Here is a 17621-nt window from a genome sequence, read left to right on the forward strand (position 1 = left end):
AATCCATCACTTTTCTCTTGCTTTTGTTGATCACCAGGAGTCCTCAAACTCCTTTTGAGATAAGCAAATAATAGATGGCAATGTATGTCATGTAATTCTTTGCTCACTTAATTGGATTACTTCAGCCTCAATCATACAAATCAATTGCAGAAATGCAAGAGTTGGGGAAGCAGAAAAGCAGCCAGCCCATTCTTTCATCCTGGAGTCTAGAGTTGGCAGTTGCTTTCTGACACACCACCAAAAAAAAAAAAAAAAAAAAAAATCATGTAGAGACTAACACAGACAATGGAGCAGTGATTAATATCTAAACTGTACAAAAGGTTACAAAAATGCATTACAGTAAAACCTCGCTTTTCCAAACCGATTGGGAAGAAAAGGTGTCTGCTAAAGCTGAATGTCCATTAAATTTGAATTTAATGATGAAAATCAGGACATATGTAGAGGCTGAATTTTTCTGAAAGTGGATTCCGTGCCCACTGTTCTCTGCAGTTACAGAGAATCAGAGAGTATGCTTGAGTCCATTTGCAGCAGATGACTTAAAGTCCTTTAAGTCTGATACAAAGATTTTGCTCCAATTGTGATTAAGTTGTATCTATGTAAGTTATCTGATTTTTGCACATTTTTTATAAAATGTCCATATTTTGGACATTGAAAATGTCCAGTTTGATTTAGTGATTAAAGCATTAAGGTAGAAACTGGGAGATTATGAATTCTAGTCCCACCTTAAGCACAAAGCCAGCTGGATGACCTTGGGCCTGTCAGTGTCTCTCAGTCCTAGGAAGCAGGCAATGGCAAAACACTTCGAAACATTTTACCAAGAAAGCTGCAATAGCAATAGCACTTAGACCAATATACCGCTTCACAGTGCTTTATAGTGTTTTCTCAAAGCAGTTTACAGAATCAGCATCTTGCCCCCAACAATCTGGGTTCTCATTTTACTGACCTCAGAAGGATGGAAGGCTGAGTCAACCCTGAAATGGTCAGGATCGAACTGCTGGCAGTGAGCAGAGTCAGTCTGCAATATTGCATTCTAACCACTGTACCACCAGATAGAAATAGATAGATGGATGGATGGATGGATGGATGGATAGATAGATAGATAGATAGATAGATAGATAGATAGATAGATAGATATAGACAGACAGACAGACAGACAGACAGACAGACAGTTTTACCCAAAAGCAATTTGACCAAACAATTGATACTAATATACTCTTATTTCAGATCATGTGTCATTTGCTCCAAAATTAACACAACATTTAATACATGATTGCCAATGAATTAACCTGAGTCCCCTTGACTCCATCTTATTCCAAATGGATGTGGCATTAACTTAAAAGTAATTTTAACTATAGTAAAATTAACATGGTCCAGGCTAAGTTTACCATCTCTCAAAGGAAGAGTAATTAGGTTGAAATTAACCTTATTCCTCCATATTTCTAGTTAGGAACATGTCCATTTTGCTAGCCATAGCAAAATTAAGTAGAAAGTTAAGGATTGCTGTACTTTATTATAATGTCATTGATGGGTTATTCTCTCCAGGAAATTCATAATAGTACACATGCAACAGTTCAATACAGACTATTGCTGTAATGGAATGTGAACAGATAGGATGAAAAGGAAACCAGCTTCCAAACAAGTACAAATAACAAAGGGAGAAAATTTTAACATAGTAAATTTATGATTTCCACCGAATCCAATATGTCAACAGTAGAACATTAGCTGACCTTCTCCAATTGGTTTCAAGGTTAGAAACAAACAATGGTCAGTCTTATGCATGACTTATGATAAAATTTTAATATCAAAGTCAATGGGAAAGCCAGATTCACTTAACAACCATGTTACTAATTTATCAACAGCAGTGATTTACTTAGCAACTATGACAAGAAAGGTCTTAAAATGGAGCAAAACTCATTTAACAAATGTCTCACTTATCAACAAAACGGGGTTGATTGTGGTCATAAGTCAAGGACTACCTGCACTTCAATGTAAAGTCCCTGTCATTTCATTCTTGTTTTTTTTAAAAAAAAAGCTATCAAAATCAATTCATGCACTTCTATGTAGATTTTTAAAAGTCATTACTTACAAAAGCAACCCCAATCATTAATATTCAGTGAAAATATCCAATCATTGACGACATTCACAATAATAAACTGATCGGTTCAACAATAGCTTAGCAGAGACAACTGTGACAAAACAAAAGGATGCTCTGACATGTGAGCAGAAAGAAGAGAGAATTAATACAACATGTCTGTAATTTAGAGATAAAGGAAATATTTCAAGTGATGTCTCATATTCTGGAACAGCAACGTAAATATACTTGGCGCTCAGTACAAATGTGAGCTGCAAAAAATAAATTATCATTCCTTTCAAGCTCTGGAAATGGAATATTAATCTGCAAATCCTTTTGCCTCTTAAAGTGGCTACTTGTGCTGCACATTATCAAAATGTCAATCACCAAATTGTCATGCATAAAGATGCAAATCGCGAAGGCATTGCCTTAGTATTTGTCAGTATTCAAACATTATACAAAGGATTAGATATCTGTTTGTCAGATAGCATAAGCCGCCTTTCCAATGGTTCCAATATCTGAGGGGCTGCCACAAAGAGGGGAGTCAACCCAGGGCTTTTTTGTCTCATAGAACGCCCAGAACTGAGTTCTGGCACCTTTTTTGGATGGAACCTTGTAGGGTAGGCAAGGCGGGTTGTATGACGTGTGAGTTCCGGCACCTGTTTTTTTTTTTTCTAGAAAAAAAGCACTGGGTCAACCTATTCTCCAAAGCACCTGAAAGCAGGACAAGAAGCAATGGATGGAAACTAGTTGTCAATGCTGCTAACATTGGATGTTCTTGCTTGACAATATATGAAGATGGAGACATTTTCTATTTAACCTGTGTATTACTTTTAGAGTAAAAATTAGATGGTGCTGGAAGGGAAGGGGGAAAGAATGTACTTGGGGACTAGTTAGCCATAACAATATTTCAGTAGCTATTCTTCAAGGCTAGTTGTAATAAGAGGAGATAAATGCTGGCGGGTTATGGAACAGGAGAGAAAGTTCATACTTCAAACCAATTGGAGAATGTGATTTATGACTGTTAAATGAAGGAGTGAGTTATGCTTAGATATTGTGTGTTGGGGGAGGAGAATTCCAGATTTTGGCTTCTCTATGTATATGCGGAAGCTATGTTGCAAATTAAAGGTTCTTTAAGGTAAACAATGCCTCAAAGTTCTTTGAAGAGCTTCTTCTTTTGGAACCATGACACTAGTTAAGGAGAGAACCAATCTAGAACTAAGGAGAAATTTCATGACAGTGAGAACCAGTGCTTTTTTTGTAAAAAAAAAAAAAAAAAAAAAGGTGCTGGAACTCACCCACGTCTTACAACCCGCCTTGCCTATCCTACAAGATTCCATCCAAAAAAGGAGCCGGAACTCCGTTCTGGATGTTCTATGACAAAAAAAGCCCTGGTGAGAACAATTACTCAGTGGAATGAGTTGCCTCCAGAGGTTGTGGGTGCTTCATCACTGGAAGTTTTTAAGAAAAGATTGGACAACCATTTGTCTGAAATGGTATAGGATTTCCTGCTTGAGCAGGGGGTTGGACTAGAAGACCTCCAAAGTCCCTTCCAATTCTGTTATTCTATTATGAAAGCCAGCTGGAGGACCTTGGGCCACACTCTCTCAGCCCAAGCTATCTCACAGGATTGTTGTTGTGGAGAAAAGCAGAGGAAGGTGTGTTGGACATGTTCACCGCCTTGAGTTACGTGTAACAATACTAACGTCCTACCTAATGTCCAGAAATCAAAAGCTTTCTATCAGAATTCTTTCCCCTCCCATTTGAGCTGATGAAAATACAGTAAAACTAATTCCAGAAAATCCATTCAAAGGCATATGTATGCATGAAAGGGCCAAATGGATTGAAATTCCTGTCCGATGGGGTGTAAAGTAAATTTGGACTCCTGGTGACCTATTCATTTATGTTGTTGTTCTAACTCTTCGCATTTGATGGCCAGATACATTTTCCCTCTCCCCCCCCAAAAAAAATAGTTAGATTACAGCAAGCAAAACTTGATGATTCCTTTTGTTAACATTTACCTGCTTACCTAAAAAAATAAAAAATAAACAAACAACAACTGCAAAAACTGGGCAACCACACAAAACAGAAAAGAAAAAGGACACAGCAAAACTTACAGACAAGCTCATTTTTAATTTTGAGGCTGATAGAGAGAATTCTCTCTTCTCCCCTTCTCAAACACCTGACTAAAAACTCAGCATTTTCAAGGACTGAGAAGTGTCTTTCCCATTGCTGATATTTAGTAACCTCTTTTAACCACTAATCAATTTCACAATGCACAATTTATGAGTAATAATTGCACAGATTAATGAATCTATTATTCTAAACACAGATTGGACCATCTTGCAAATGTTATTTGCACCACTTGCTGTGATGCATTAAGTGCCTAATTGGATTTAAGCATTAGTTAGATTCCTTGATATATGTTATTTATTTAATATAAATATGCAATTTCTTTTCATCAGTATAGTAGGGCTCTTCCACGCTATCCCCAAACCATTTCCACCACGTATAATAATTCATGTGATTTCATGATTAAATACTAGAAATATCTTCTGCAAAAGTGTTACAAAACCTGCTGATACCTTTTTGTAACAATAACAAAAAAGACATTTCAGTACTTTTGTGATGCAATTAATATTGGAAGCACTTCAATATGAAAACTTTGGCTCAAAAATATTTTCATTCCATCTGCCTTAAGACCTTTTCATCTATTTTCTCTTCCATTTCATAAATGATCGGAATACTTTATTAGAGTTTTTTAAATCACACACACATAATTAGTTTTTCAAACTATCAATTAACTGATGCTCAAGCAAATTAAACATAGCAAAAACAGTGGAAAAAAAGCACTGAAAAATGAAACCACATCTTACAGTATAATCCATTTTGGAAATTAATAGCAAGCTATCTCCAATAAATCTATTGCATGCTCATCTTTTTTTGCACAACCCACATATTTATTCTTTTATTTTACTTCTTAATCAAATTTATGTGGCAACCCATCTCATGAAAAGTGACACATATATTTTGTCCATTCCACTTTCCGTGCACAATGCCATTATCATGTTTATCTTCTAGAATTACTTTTGACTTAAGCTTGATTTAGCCTTGTCTGCAACTGTGTGTAGGCGTTGACGCATTCCCACACTGCAAAAAGGTTGATGGATAAGTATAGGTTGCAGATGGTTGTAAATGGGCCCGATGCTCATAGCTCCCAAATCTCAGTTACATGTTGTGGAGAGAGGGGTATCCTCCCTGCTGATTGGTTGATATCTTCTATATTTTCTGTGCTTTGTTGTTTGAATGCCCCTTAACCAGAACATTAACATTTGCAGAAGTATAAATGCAACCATCTCCAAACAACAGACGCATACATTCTCTGATGTGCAGTTATGCAAAGTCTAAATCAAGTTCATAGTCCCAGAAATATAGTAATCTGCTTTGAAAGTAAGAACACAACACCATTTTTGCTAGTACTTTGATTACTCCCTCAGGGGAGCAATTTGGGAGTTCTTTTGGACCCTGCACTTAACTGAGGAAGCTCAAGTGACAACAGAATTACTGTATGGTGTTTTTATCAACATAGTCAGTTACAATACCTGCAACTCAATAAACCTCATTTTTTGCTTTGGTTGTAGATACACTATTGATATACAGGCTGGACTCCTATAGTGGACTACTCTGAATTTAGAGATAGTGTCAAAACTCCCAACCTCCAGTGATGTGGGTAGACCCAGCAGTCAGTTCACATCATACCTATGCTAAACCTGCTACAATGAATTAATTTACTGTTTTGTTATTTCCAAATGTTATGGAAATAATGTTATGGGCCTATCTGATGAATTATACTCTGAACTGGAAAAGCAGAGCTTGATAGATTGTGACCTCACAGTTCGGGAATCAGCAAGCTGATAGATATCTGCAGCTGAGGCTTGAAAGAACCAGACCGGTTGGGTCATAAGCCTGCAGTTCTGAAGCAATCAGATAATCATAGTGGGTTGAGTCAGATGGTTCAGAAGGCCTAACTTGGAAAAAAATACTCAGTCCTTTTACAGCAGGGGTGTCAAACTGCTGGCCGGATGCGTCATGTGGAAGTCAAGCTTACCCCATTGCCGGCAATGGCAAAACTGGCCCAATACATTGTGTGACTTCACATGACGTTGCGAGTTTGACATGCTTGTTTTACAGGAAGAAAGATTAAGGAAGTAAAACAAAGGAGGAGGAGGGGGAAGGAGGAGGAGGGAAAGAAGAGGAGGATGAGGAAGAGGAAAAGAAGGAGTACTGAGGAAAATACAGGTAGTCCTTGATTTTCAACCATTCTTTTAGAGACCATTTAAAGTTACAATACTGAAGAAAGCAACTTATGATCAGTCCTTACATTTACAACCAAGACAGCATCCCCAAAGTCAAGTGATCATAATTTAGGCACTTGGCTACCAGCATGTATTTACAACAGTTGCAGGATCCCAGGGTTAGGTGATGATTATTTGTGATCTTCCCTGCTGGCTTCTGACAAGCAAAGTCAATGTGGGAAACTGGGTTTGCTTAATGACCCTATGATTCACTTAACAGCTGCAGTCATTCAGGTAACAGCATGTGGCAAAAAGACAGTAAAATTGGGAACAACTCACTTACCAACTGCCTTGCTTAGCAAAGGAAATTCTGGTCCCAATTATAGTCTTAAGTCAAGGATTCTCTGTCATTACCTGCCCAGAGTCATTTTATAGGAGAGATGGACGGCATAAAAATTTAATTAATTAATTAAAAATATTGCTATTAAAGATCTTGAGAGTTGGACTTCTGAGAGCAAAACAGCTACCAGCCTTCAGATGGGCTTTCTGAATGTAATGGTTGACCTCTCAACTTTGCAAGACTATACATATAGTCTTTGACTTACAACTGTTCTGTCAATTTCTGAAATGAACCTGGCTGAAGCCATCTTTATTGTTCTAAGTTCCCACAGGTTGGGGGGGGGATGGGGCAAAAAGAAAATGAAAGTATTGCTAGACTAAAAACAGAGTGGTCCCGTGGGAACCAAGGTCATTCCCACAGGAGCTGGAAGGTGGAGAGAAGAAGTGTCACCGAACCCACCAATTACTTTCATTGGGTAGTGTGATCAATAGCCTAGCAGAGGGGAGGGGAATGGTACATTTAGTTACGTTGAATCTCTAAGGGGAATTTTAGAGTTGGTTTTGCTTTTGACTGTGCTGCTATTATGTATCCAATAAACATGTTCTTTGAGGAAACTTCAAGCCTTATTTGGTTACATTAGTCGGAACCTTGTTCAAAATTCAGATGCTTGGCCACTGGCATGTATTTAGGATGGTTACAGTGTCCCTGGGTCACGTGATCCCCTTTTGTGACCTTCTGATAAGCAAAGTCAACGAGGAAGCCAGATTCCCTTAACAACCGTGTTACTAACTTAACAACTGCAGTGATTAATTTCACCACTGTGGCAAGAGAGGTCATAAAATGGAGCAAAACCCACTGTGTGGGTTAGCAACAAAAATTCTGCGCTCAGTTGTGGCCATAAGTTGGGGACTATCTGTAGTTCTGATTCCTAGATCTTGGACGTGTCTGCATGAAATTATTTCTTCTGAGAAAAGATGGCTGGGACATTACAATCAATAACTTCCCAAGACCTTCTTCAAATTTAGGCTGCAAAGGACAAGGATGGGTCTTTTCTACTATGATTCCTGTTTTCTAGAATCAGCCTCCAGCTAGATTTGTCAGACCACCACTTTGATAGCTCTCAAGACAAAGCAATTTTCTCTGACTTTCAACAGGTTTCATATCTGCAATTATTTGTTTTTTTCTTTTAGTAGTCTCATTATTACTTATGAGCATTTATTAGTTTTACTATAGGACTGGGCTTTTTTAAAATCTGTAAACTACCTCAAGGGAACTATATTCTTAATGGCAATCTATAATGCTTTTCAATAAAGCAAAGTAAATTAAAATTCATTACCACATGCTAGGATGTGGGGGCCTCAATCTCTTTAGTGACATTTTTAGATTACATCTAAAACATCTCCATTTTAAGTATTTAATTTGGCTAGTGGATTTATCTTTAAAAAAATGGTGCAAATTGGAAAAGGAGGTAAAATTGTGTCATGCAGGTTGGCTCCTGGTGGAGAAGGCTGCAATTATCATTTTATTTATTTATGGTTATCATTGGTTATCATTTCTTATCATTAAGTATATAGTGGAGAAATATTAAAGAACACCCAAAACACCAATGAGTTACTTGATTCTTCTAAAAGTACAGTAGGACAACAAAGAGGAGATCACATCACTTACTCCATTTAAAAAAAAAAATCAAGTTTTTTTTTCACTTTGAGATTAATTGCCTTTGGCTGAGTTATAATAACAATGCACCAATTAGTTTTTAAAGGAGAAATGTAATTCTACCTTTAATGGTCAATATAAAAGAAACTCAATTATGTCAATGTTTACTCTACAATGAGCACAAATCCTTTGGGATTTGGAATTCAATTTTTGTTCAAAACTTTCATACCTAAATTACCAAATATAATACTGTACCCCAGTGAGTTATAAGAAATAAAAATATGTACAAACCCATATAAAAGTTCTTGGTATGGATTTTTTCCCTTCTTTCTTGAACATAACCAAATGATTAAAGTATTTCCTTTACTTGATGATAAAAATCTTGTACACATATCTAAAGCTGATGATACAACTTGAGAAATGAAATATAGCCCTAAACATGATGGCACAGTTACAATAGTTAAAAAGAAACTGATATGTAGAATAATCAGATGCTTATCAGATATATTTTAAAGTATAGCAGTTTGTTTTCTAAATGTGACATTTACATAACAACATCAGGCCAATATAGGATAAATCTAACCAGATGTGACGTTTCCATTTACAGTATGACTATAACCATGTGTTTTCTTAATCTGAACACTGAACAAATAGAACACAAAACTACAATTAATAGAAAATGGGAATTGTTGATTACAACCATAAATAAAGGGAATATTGTCTACTTTCTTGAATGGCCTTCTTCAATCCTCCACAGAATCTCTGAGTGTGATATGTGCATTTCAATCCATGAAGGAAACAGGAAGAGGTATTGCATAATGTTATTACATTAATATTCTCACCAAACTCACAAACATATCCATACATTCTGGATTCCACAGGGAAAAAGACAAGATCCTTTATAAGTCCAATCCAGTCCAGTCCCTATTCTTGGGGAAAGCACCTTTGAAATAAGGTAGTCCTCAACTTACAACTGTTCATTTAGTGACTGTTTAAAGTTACAACAGCATTGAAAAAAGTGACTTATGACCATTTTTCACACTTACAACCATTGCAGCATCCACGGGATCACATGATCAAAATTCAGAGACTTGGTAACTGACTCATATTTATGACAATGTCCTTCTGACAAGCAAAGTCAATGGGGAAGCCAGATTCACTTAACAACCATGTTACTAACTTAACAACTGCAGTGATTCCCTTAACAACTGTGGCAAGAAAGGTTGTAAAATAGGGCAAAATTCACTTAACTACTCTCTGTTGGGTTCTGCTCTGGTCCTTAAGTCAATCATGGCTGGCTGAGAAATTCTGGGAGTGAAGTCCACAAGTCTTAAAGTTGCCAAGTTCAGAGACTGCTAAATTAGTCTACTGACAGCCCAACATCTGATATTTTTTGCAACTGGCAATTCTACAAAAAGGATCACTGCAAGTCTCTTTGGCATTACATGGTAGTCAATCTTAAATAAAAATTTAAAAAGAAAAATATTCTCTTCTACAAAGGCTGGCTTTTCATGGTGATACATTTTCTGAATATCTACCTTCGAGCTTCCAGCACAATGAAGGATAAAGAACGATGTTCACAGCAGTTTCAATTATTGCCAGGAACCAAGACAGTAGGCTTAAATCGGAAAGGATTATTTGCCCAGTCACTGCCATTGGATTCATTTGGTATGCTAAGATATCATTTGAATAATTCAAACTGGGTTTAATAGGCTGCCTGACCCCAGACGCTATGGGGTTTTTTAAGCCTTGGTTTATCACTGTGCTGTTCCATCTTCCAGATTCAAAGATAAAGGTATTTTGGAGCACGTGGGGATGGACCTTAACATCTGCCAGCAGCTGCTCAGAGCAGCTATGCCTCATCTTGAGGTCATTCATCTGAGGTCTGCAGCCACAACAGGGACCCAGGGAAGAAAGCATTTTGTTTAAGGAGCTGCCAACAAGCATTGAATGGACAGTTCTGTGTGTTCCAAAGCCTATTTTTGCCTTTGAATCTGGAGCACTGCATAACCCTCCTACCCAGATTAGATGCAGAATTTACAGGCTCCTGCCAACTTTCTGCAGCCCCCAGAGCATTTATGAAAAGGGAAAAAAGATAAAATTAATCATTTTATTTGTTTCTTTGTTTGATGAGTTGCTTGGTTAGGAGGAATAAGATGGAGGGAATTAAAAATTGAATGGATTGACTTTAATCCCCTTTAACCCTCCTCATTCTCCCCACCACAGCCCTGTTGAGTTGATTTGTCATAGTAGTTGGGGCTAAATGGAAAAATTGATGCCAAAAGCTACCTTGAAGCATTAATTCCTTCTCTCCATTGCCCATCTCGACTCAGACCAAAGATTTTGATCCAGACCTATCAGATGATGAATGGCATCTATGGCCCCATTCCTTGATTCTAAGGGATTGAAGTATAAGGAACTTGTGGACTTCTGGCTTGGTGTTTTGTGCAAACATAGTCTATTGCAGTCTGTTCAATCAACTTATTAAATAAGACATGATACAGTGTCATGTGCCAATCCAACTGCTTCATTTGGAAGCCAGTTTTCCAAAATCTCACCCACACAGAATTCCCTTTGGTAGATGGGCAGCTATATAAATGTAGGAGAAGAGATGGCAGAACCTGGGGACAGAATGAAAAGGGGGATCAGCCTGGAATCCTTACATAGCCATAAAAGAACTAAGTCCAACCCCTCTGAGTGTCATTAATCCTTATCTAACTCTTAGAGATGCAGACCACTAGTTGAGAAGATTCTTGTGCATAAGCTTTTAGCAATAAATCAAGTTAATTGAACCTTGACATGTGGACTTGGTCTTTCGTGCTTGCCAATAAATTTGTTTAGTAAAAAACAATTATTTTAATATGAGTTGTAGTGGTTCTTTTTCAATGTTGGATGCAAAAGCTAATAAAGAACATGTTTGTAATACTGCCATCCTAATTTGTGATTATAAAAACATTAATAGGATTTTTTTTCTTTCTCTTTTTAAATTCTTGATTTTCTAAGCTATTTAAAAATAGAACGTTAATAATTTTTAAACTACTGTATAATGCATAAAAAGTAAAAGAAAGATGAATAGTATATTCCACAAAACAGACACAGGAAGGTTCTGATTTCAAATCTTCTATGCTTGAGTAGGATCAATGCTTTTCTTTGTACATAGATCTTTTTTTAAAATAAATTAAGTCGGACTGAGTGAGAGAAAAATATTGTTTAATATTACACACACACACACACACACACACACACACACACACTCAAGACTTCCATCTCCTGTGCTTTTTTATTATTTTTGACTGGAGAAGACAAGGATTCAATCTTTTGGGATTTAAAACACACTCACTGCACCAACCTATGGTCATCTTGCAACTGAACACATCTAACCAATTTGTCTTCAGTAACCATTCAGGCTTTTTTTCCCCAGAGACCTCTGGAACTGAATATGGAAAATATGTGTGTTCCTTACTAGACTGAACAATCTCTTAAACTTTGGCTATTACCTATAAACCTCTTTGGGGTATGAGATGGTACCGAGATGTCTCAGGAACTGCCTGGCAAAATGTGATTCTGCTTGTCCAGTCCAATCATCTAAACCAGGGGTAGGCAACCTTGGCTCTTTTATGACTCGTGGACTTCAACTCCCAGAATTCCTAAGGCAGCATGGCTGGCTCAGGAATTCTGGGAGTTGAAGTCCACGAGTCATAAAAGAGCCAAGGTTGCCTACCCCTTATCTAAACCAAGGGTGTCAAAGTCGCAATGTCACGTGACGTGTCGTGACGTATCGTGACTTTTTTTTCCATTGCCGGCAATGGGGTGGGCGCAGTTTTGTCATGACACATCCGGCCCACAGGCCGGCAGTTTGACACCCCTGATCTAAAGACAGATTGCTTGAAGATCCCACTGCCAGAGGAAGTATCTTCAGCTATCAGCCGAGTGTGGCAGATGTTTTTGGTAGTAGCAGCCATATTCTGCAACATGCTTTTTCTTGTAGCCCTGACCCTCCATACATTTTGCAATGCTTTGAAAACCATTCAGGTCAGGCATACCTCTGATTTGGGTGAACTGCGGGTGACCATCCATTATTTCGATTACATATTGTGGGTTTCAACCTCATTGGTTTTTTTTCTCTCCTCTTGTATACAGTCCAGATTCTGAATTATACAGCAGCTTACAAATATTGGAGGGAAAGGCAGAGAGTAAAGAAAGAGGTGTGGTAATACCCACCTTAGATGCTTCTGATTCCAGCGGCTGCCTTTGGAGAGTTTCTTTCAACTCAGGCAATTTAGAGGTTTCTTTCTTAAGTGAGGTTGGCTCCACTCTTTCACCTTCAAGTTGCAAGCTAATTCCTTCAGTACACACAGAGAGATCGATGCCATTTGGACTGAGGCTGCAGGGGATAGCTGAGAAAAGGAATTAGAGTGAGTTTAGAGGTAGGAAAGAAGAGAAGGAAAGGCTGTTTTAAGTTGTTGTGTGCTGTGTTCTATCCTGCACACCTCCAGCATCTCACAAAGGAATGGCACTTTGAAGTGTGGGTTGAAATGGTAGGGGCATCAACCAGGAGCTAAATGAGTTTGCAATTTTATGGGGCTGAATGGATGTACCCTATGGTTGCACAAAGTTTATCAAGGATGCCCTTGATTTGATGACAAGATGTGTATTCCTCCGAAGTCCATTTTGATTGGTTCTAGCAATTTAAAAAGTGAAATGAGTGAGTTAAGCACAAAAAAGACAAAAGGGTGATCTAAATTTGGGGGCATATTTATTCTGGAAGACTCTGGGGACCACAAAAGGAATGCTGCTGCCACCACCACCCCATTTTTGTACCTGTGCCCCTTAATCAAAAGAGGGTATTGACTACACTAGTACTGTTCCTGCAACTGTTCTTATTTTTCATATAAGATGAAGGCCCTGTTCTGGGCCCAGTACTCTTCAACATCTTCCTCAATTATTTGGATGAAGGGATAGATGGGGAACTCATCAAATTTGCAGATGACACCAAGTTGGCAGGAATAGCCAACACTCCAGAAGACAGGCTTAAGATACAGAAGGCTCTTGACAAACTTGAACATCTAAAAAAATAAAATTCAATGGTGAAAAAAGTAAGGTGAAATTCAGTGGTGAAAAAAGTAAGGTGAAATTCAGTGGTGAAAAAAATAAAGTGAAATTCAGTGGTGAAAAAAGTAAGGTGAAATTCAGTAATGAAAAAAGTAAGGCATTTAGGCAAGAAAAACCAAATGCACAGGAATGGTATAGGTAGTACCTGGCTCAATAGTAGTAACTGTGAGAGGGATCTCAGACTCCTAGTGACAATCACTTAAATATGAGCCAGCAGTGTGCTGCAGCTGCCAAAAAAACCAACACAGTGCTAGAATGCATTAATAGAAGGATAAAATCAAGATCGCATGAAGTATTAAATACCACTTTATAATGCCTTGGCAAAACCACACTTGGAATCCAGTTTTGGTCACCATGATGTAAAAAAAGATATTGAGATTCTAGAAAGAATGCAGAGAAGAGCAACAAAAATGATCAGGGGACTAGAAGCTAAAACATATAAAGAATAATTGCTGGGATTGAGTATGTCTAGTTTAATGAAAAGAAGGACTGGGGTGAAATGATAGGAGTGTTCCAGTATATCAGAGGTTGCCACAAAGAAGAGGGAGTCAAGCTATTCTCCAAAGCACCAGAAGGCAAGACAAGAAGCAACGGATGGAAACTAACCAAATAGAGAAGCAACCTAGACCTAAGGAAGAATTTCCTGACAGTTAGAACAATTAATCAGTGGAACAACCTGCCTCCAGAAGTTCTATGTTCTCCAACACTGGATGTTTTTAAGAAGAGATTAGACAATCATTGTCTGAAATGGTATATAGGGTTTCCTGTCTGAGCAGAGGGTTGGACTAGATGACCTGAAAGGTCCCTTGGAGGTAATTCTGTTATATAAGAATATAAAGATAGTCCTCAACTTACAACCTTTGGTTAACGACCATTTGAAGTTATTCGGCACTGAAAAAAGTGACTTATGACCATTTTTCACATTTATAACTGTCGCAGTATGCTTTTGATCGAAAGTTGGATGTTTGGCAACTGGCATGTATTTACAGGGTCAACATTTGCATATTTCTGACAAGCAAAGTGAATGAGGAAGCCAGATCCACTTAACAACCATGTTACTAACTTAACAACTGCAGTGGTTCACTTAACAACTGTGGCAACAAAGGTCATAAATGGGGCAAAATTCACTTAACCTTAGCAACAGAAATTTTGGGCTCAACTGTGGTTGTAAATTGAGGATTAACTGTATTATAGAGCACTCAAGAAATTTCCCTCTGTCTCAAATGAATGCATTTGAAAAGGAAATAGGTACAAAAACCTATTAAAAAGGAAATAGGTACAAAAACATGTTTCCCTTGCACATTCATCATGTTTTGTAGCTGAAATAGCATGAGGGGTACATCACCTAATATTCTCTTGGTGTTTTAGATTTCTCTAATCAGGGAGCAGTATTCAGGGATTATGGAAATTGAGATTCAAAATACCTGAAGAGCCCAACACCATTTTCCTAAGAACGCCAATTACTTTGGAGATTACTTTTCTGCCAACTTCAAGTCAGTGCGTTTCTGAGTGGCAGGTAAGATGGAAGTTATTTTATCCATGGCTAACCAAGCAAAGACTGGCACCTCACTGAGACCAAGCAGAGAAAGTTACTGAGGCTGAGAAACAAAAGAGGATATTTCAAAACATGACTAATAAAAAAAAGATGGATGCTCCAGTGCCAACTTTATCTGGGAGGAAAAGGTATTAGCTCTTCACCTTTGCATTCAGGGAAAAAGAGGTTCAAACAATTCTGAGACACCACCTTAATGTATTTGCTCATGAATGAGGGTAGAATTGTGCTTATTCACTTTCCAACAGCCTGTATCCTAACTATTTCTTCCTTGATTCTAAGCCTGATTAATGAAACTCTGTGTAAGGTTTGTTTCCCTGGTCAGGGTCTGCTGCTAGGGTCTTGACAGAGTACATTTTTCACTTGTAAAGATTGCATTTCTACCAGTTTAATCTTTAAGACAGTTATCTTGAATAACTGCCTTGGAAAGAGGAAATATTTTAAACCAACAAAAAAAAAAAGCCAGGGTAATTATTGCACATAGACATAGCACAGAAATACACATTTCAGCTTCAGGATCAGAATATTAGAAAAGCCTTCCTACCAGACCCCCTATCTTTCTGAAAGTCCCTGAAGACCTGGCTTTGCCAATTGGCCTGGGGACCAAATAGGGAAGTTCCACACTGGAGGTGATTGCTGGATTGAAGGCAAAGTCCACCTCCCCTCCTTGTTTTCTGCTCTCCAACCATCCATATATTTTTTTTTGTTATCGTATTAATGTTTGGAGTCCTGGTGGTGCAATGGTTAAGTGCAGTACTACAGGCAAACTCTGCTGATAGCACAGAGTTCCATCAAGGTTGACTCAGCCTTGCATCCTTTCAAGGACAGTAAAATGAGAACCCAGATTGTTCGAGGCAATAATGCTGACATTGTAACCCACCTAGAGAGTACTGTAAAGCATTATGGGGTGATATATAAGTCTAAACACTCTTGTTATTGCCATTGTTCTTGTTGCCATTGTTTATTTCATTGTTCTGTTATTTTATTTTTTTTCTGTTTACACTCAGTGGAGAAAGCAATTGTGTTTGGAAGAGTTAGCGGTAAAAGGAAACCAGGCCACCAAAGAACATGATGGCTGGACACCATCAAAGTTGACACCAGCCACAGCATAGAAAAACTCAAAGAAGTAATGTAAAATTGGAAGACGTGAAAAGACCTGGTCCATAGAATCACTAAGAATTGGACGTCACTGAATGGATAACATCATCATTATCTGTTTACACTCATTTCATTGTCTTCCTTTTTATTATTGTAAATTGCCTAAAGTAGCCTCATGGTAAGATAGGTGGCAAATAAATGTAACAAATAAAATAAATAAATCCCAAAAAAGATATCTTCTCACACTCATCAGCCTGAGAGTCAGAGTGTTTCAGGCTGAGCATCTATTCTATATTATGGATGTTCAACATTTTGGCTTGCCTGGACCACGTTGAATGAAGAGGAATTGTCTTGGGCTGCATATAAAATATATAATATAACTAATGTATATAAATAACAAACTTCCTTTATTTTTTAATATTTTTATTATATCTTGTGGCACTGCATTACTAGCTGTCCAGGGCCACATGTCGGTTGGAAACACTTGGTCTATATGTTCATACTAACTTTCTTTCTTTTTTTACTGAAGACAACATCATGTGTTTTACTAAGGCCACTCATACAATGTCAGCCCCACTGTGCAGGCCAAACTGAGAAGCCCCAAAGGCTAGAATTACAGTACTTGGCTACAGCAATAGGTTCTTGCAAAGTCTGATTGCATATTACTTCCCACTTCCCTTCATACTTGTGTGAATTAGGGAGGTGCCTGCTTGAATCTTTTATACATGTCTTCTTGTTTTGGACTTAAGCCATGTTTTTCCCTTGATGCTTTGGTAATGAATCTGGTCTATCTGTCAAGATCATCTTCCTTACTCTCTACACCAGTGATGGCGAACCTTTTAGAGACCGAGTGCCCAAAAACTGCCCCCCATCCCCGCTCTGCCCTACTCACTGGGCCACCCACCACCTCTACAGCCCGCCACAGATCACCCAGGCAGCCCAGCAGCACCATGGCGGCCATGCCCTCTGCCCGTGCCCTGCAGCATCATCTGTGTGCAACAGGGCGCAAGGGTGGAGTCTTGTCCCCACTGCCCAGCTACCATGTCCTTGGCTGCGCTGCTTCGTGTGGGTTGCACTAGGGCGACTCTCCTCCGGGGGGGGGGCTGCTGGTTAGGAAGGGGCCGTGGGAGGAGACAGGGCTGGGGAGATGGTGCGTGTGCCCACAGAGAGGGCTCAGAGTGTCACCTCTGGCACCCGTGCCATAGGTTTGCCACCACTCCTCTACACATAATTAATGAACCACTTTCTTCCATTTGCAACAAATAACCTCATAGACTATTTTTGTGCTAGTAATCTGGCCGAAGTTTTCTGCCTGTCCAGATTACAGGTATAGATATGAAATGAAGGAGAAAAATAGCCAGCGTTCGTTGGTCCAATTTCTACTGAGACCACCTAATCCCTTATTTACTCACTTCTAACATTGTCAGCTAAAAATAGGAACATATAACAAGAAAAGATCTGGACCCAAATCCAACAAATAAAGTGATACTGTTGTTG

General features: G+C 38.4%; 1 protein-coding gene across 5 annotated transcripts in view; it reads right to left on the reverse strand.

Moving 5' to 3' along the window:
- SAMD12 (sterile alpha motif domain containing 12) overlaps positions 1-17621 on the reverse strand; it is a 99751-nt gene that overhangs the window by 57037 nt on the left and 25093 nt on the right. For 3 of the 5 annotated variants that reach the window (XM_039366801.1, XM_039366800.1, XM_039366804.1), the window contains exon 2: positions 12584-12759. The exons of the other annotated variants lie outside the window; for them this stretch is intronic. In XM_039366801.1, the coding sequence (XP_039222735.1) occupies positions 12584-12759 (176 nt within the window). The remainder of the gene's footprint in view (positions 1-12583; positions 12760-17621) is intronic. 5 annotated transcript variants of the gene reach the window in all.

The sequence above is a fragment of the Crotalus tigris genome, unplaced genomic scaffold, assembly GCF_016545835.1.
Source record: "Crotalus tigris isolate CLP2741 ecotype Arizona unplaced genomic scaffold, ASM1654583v1 scf7180000020376.317737, whole genome shotgun sequence".
NCBI classification, from domain to species: Eukaryota; Metazoa; Chordata; class Lepidosauria; order Squamata; family Viperidae; genus Crotalus; species Crotalus tigris.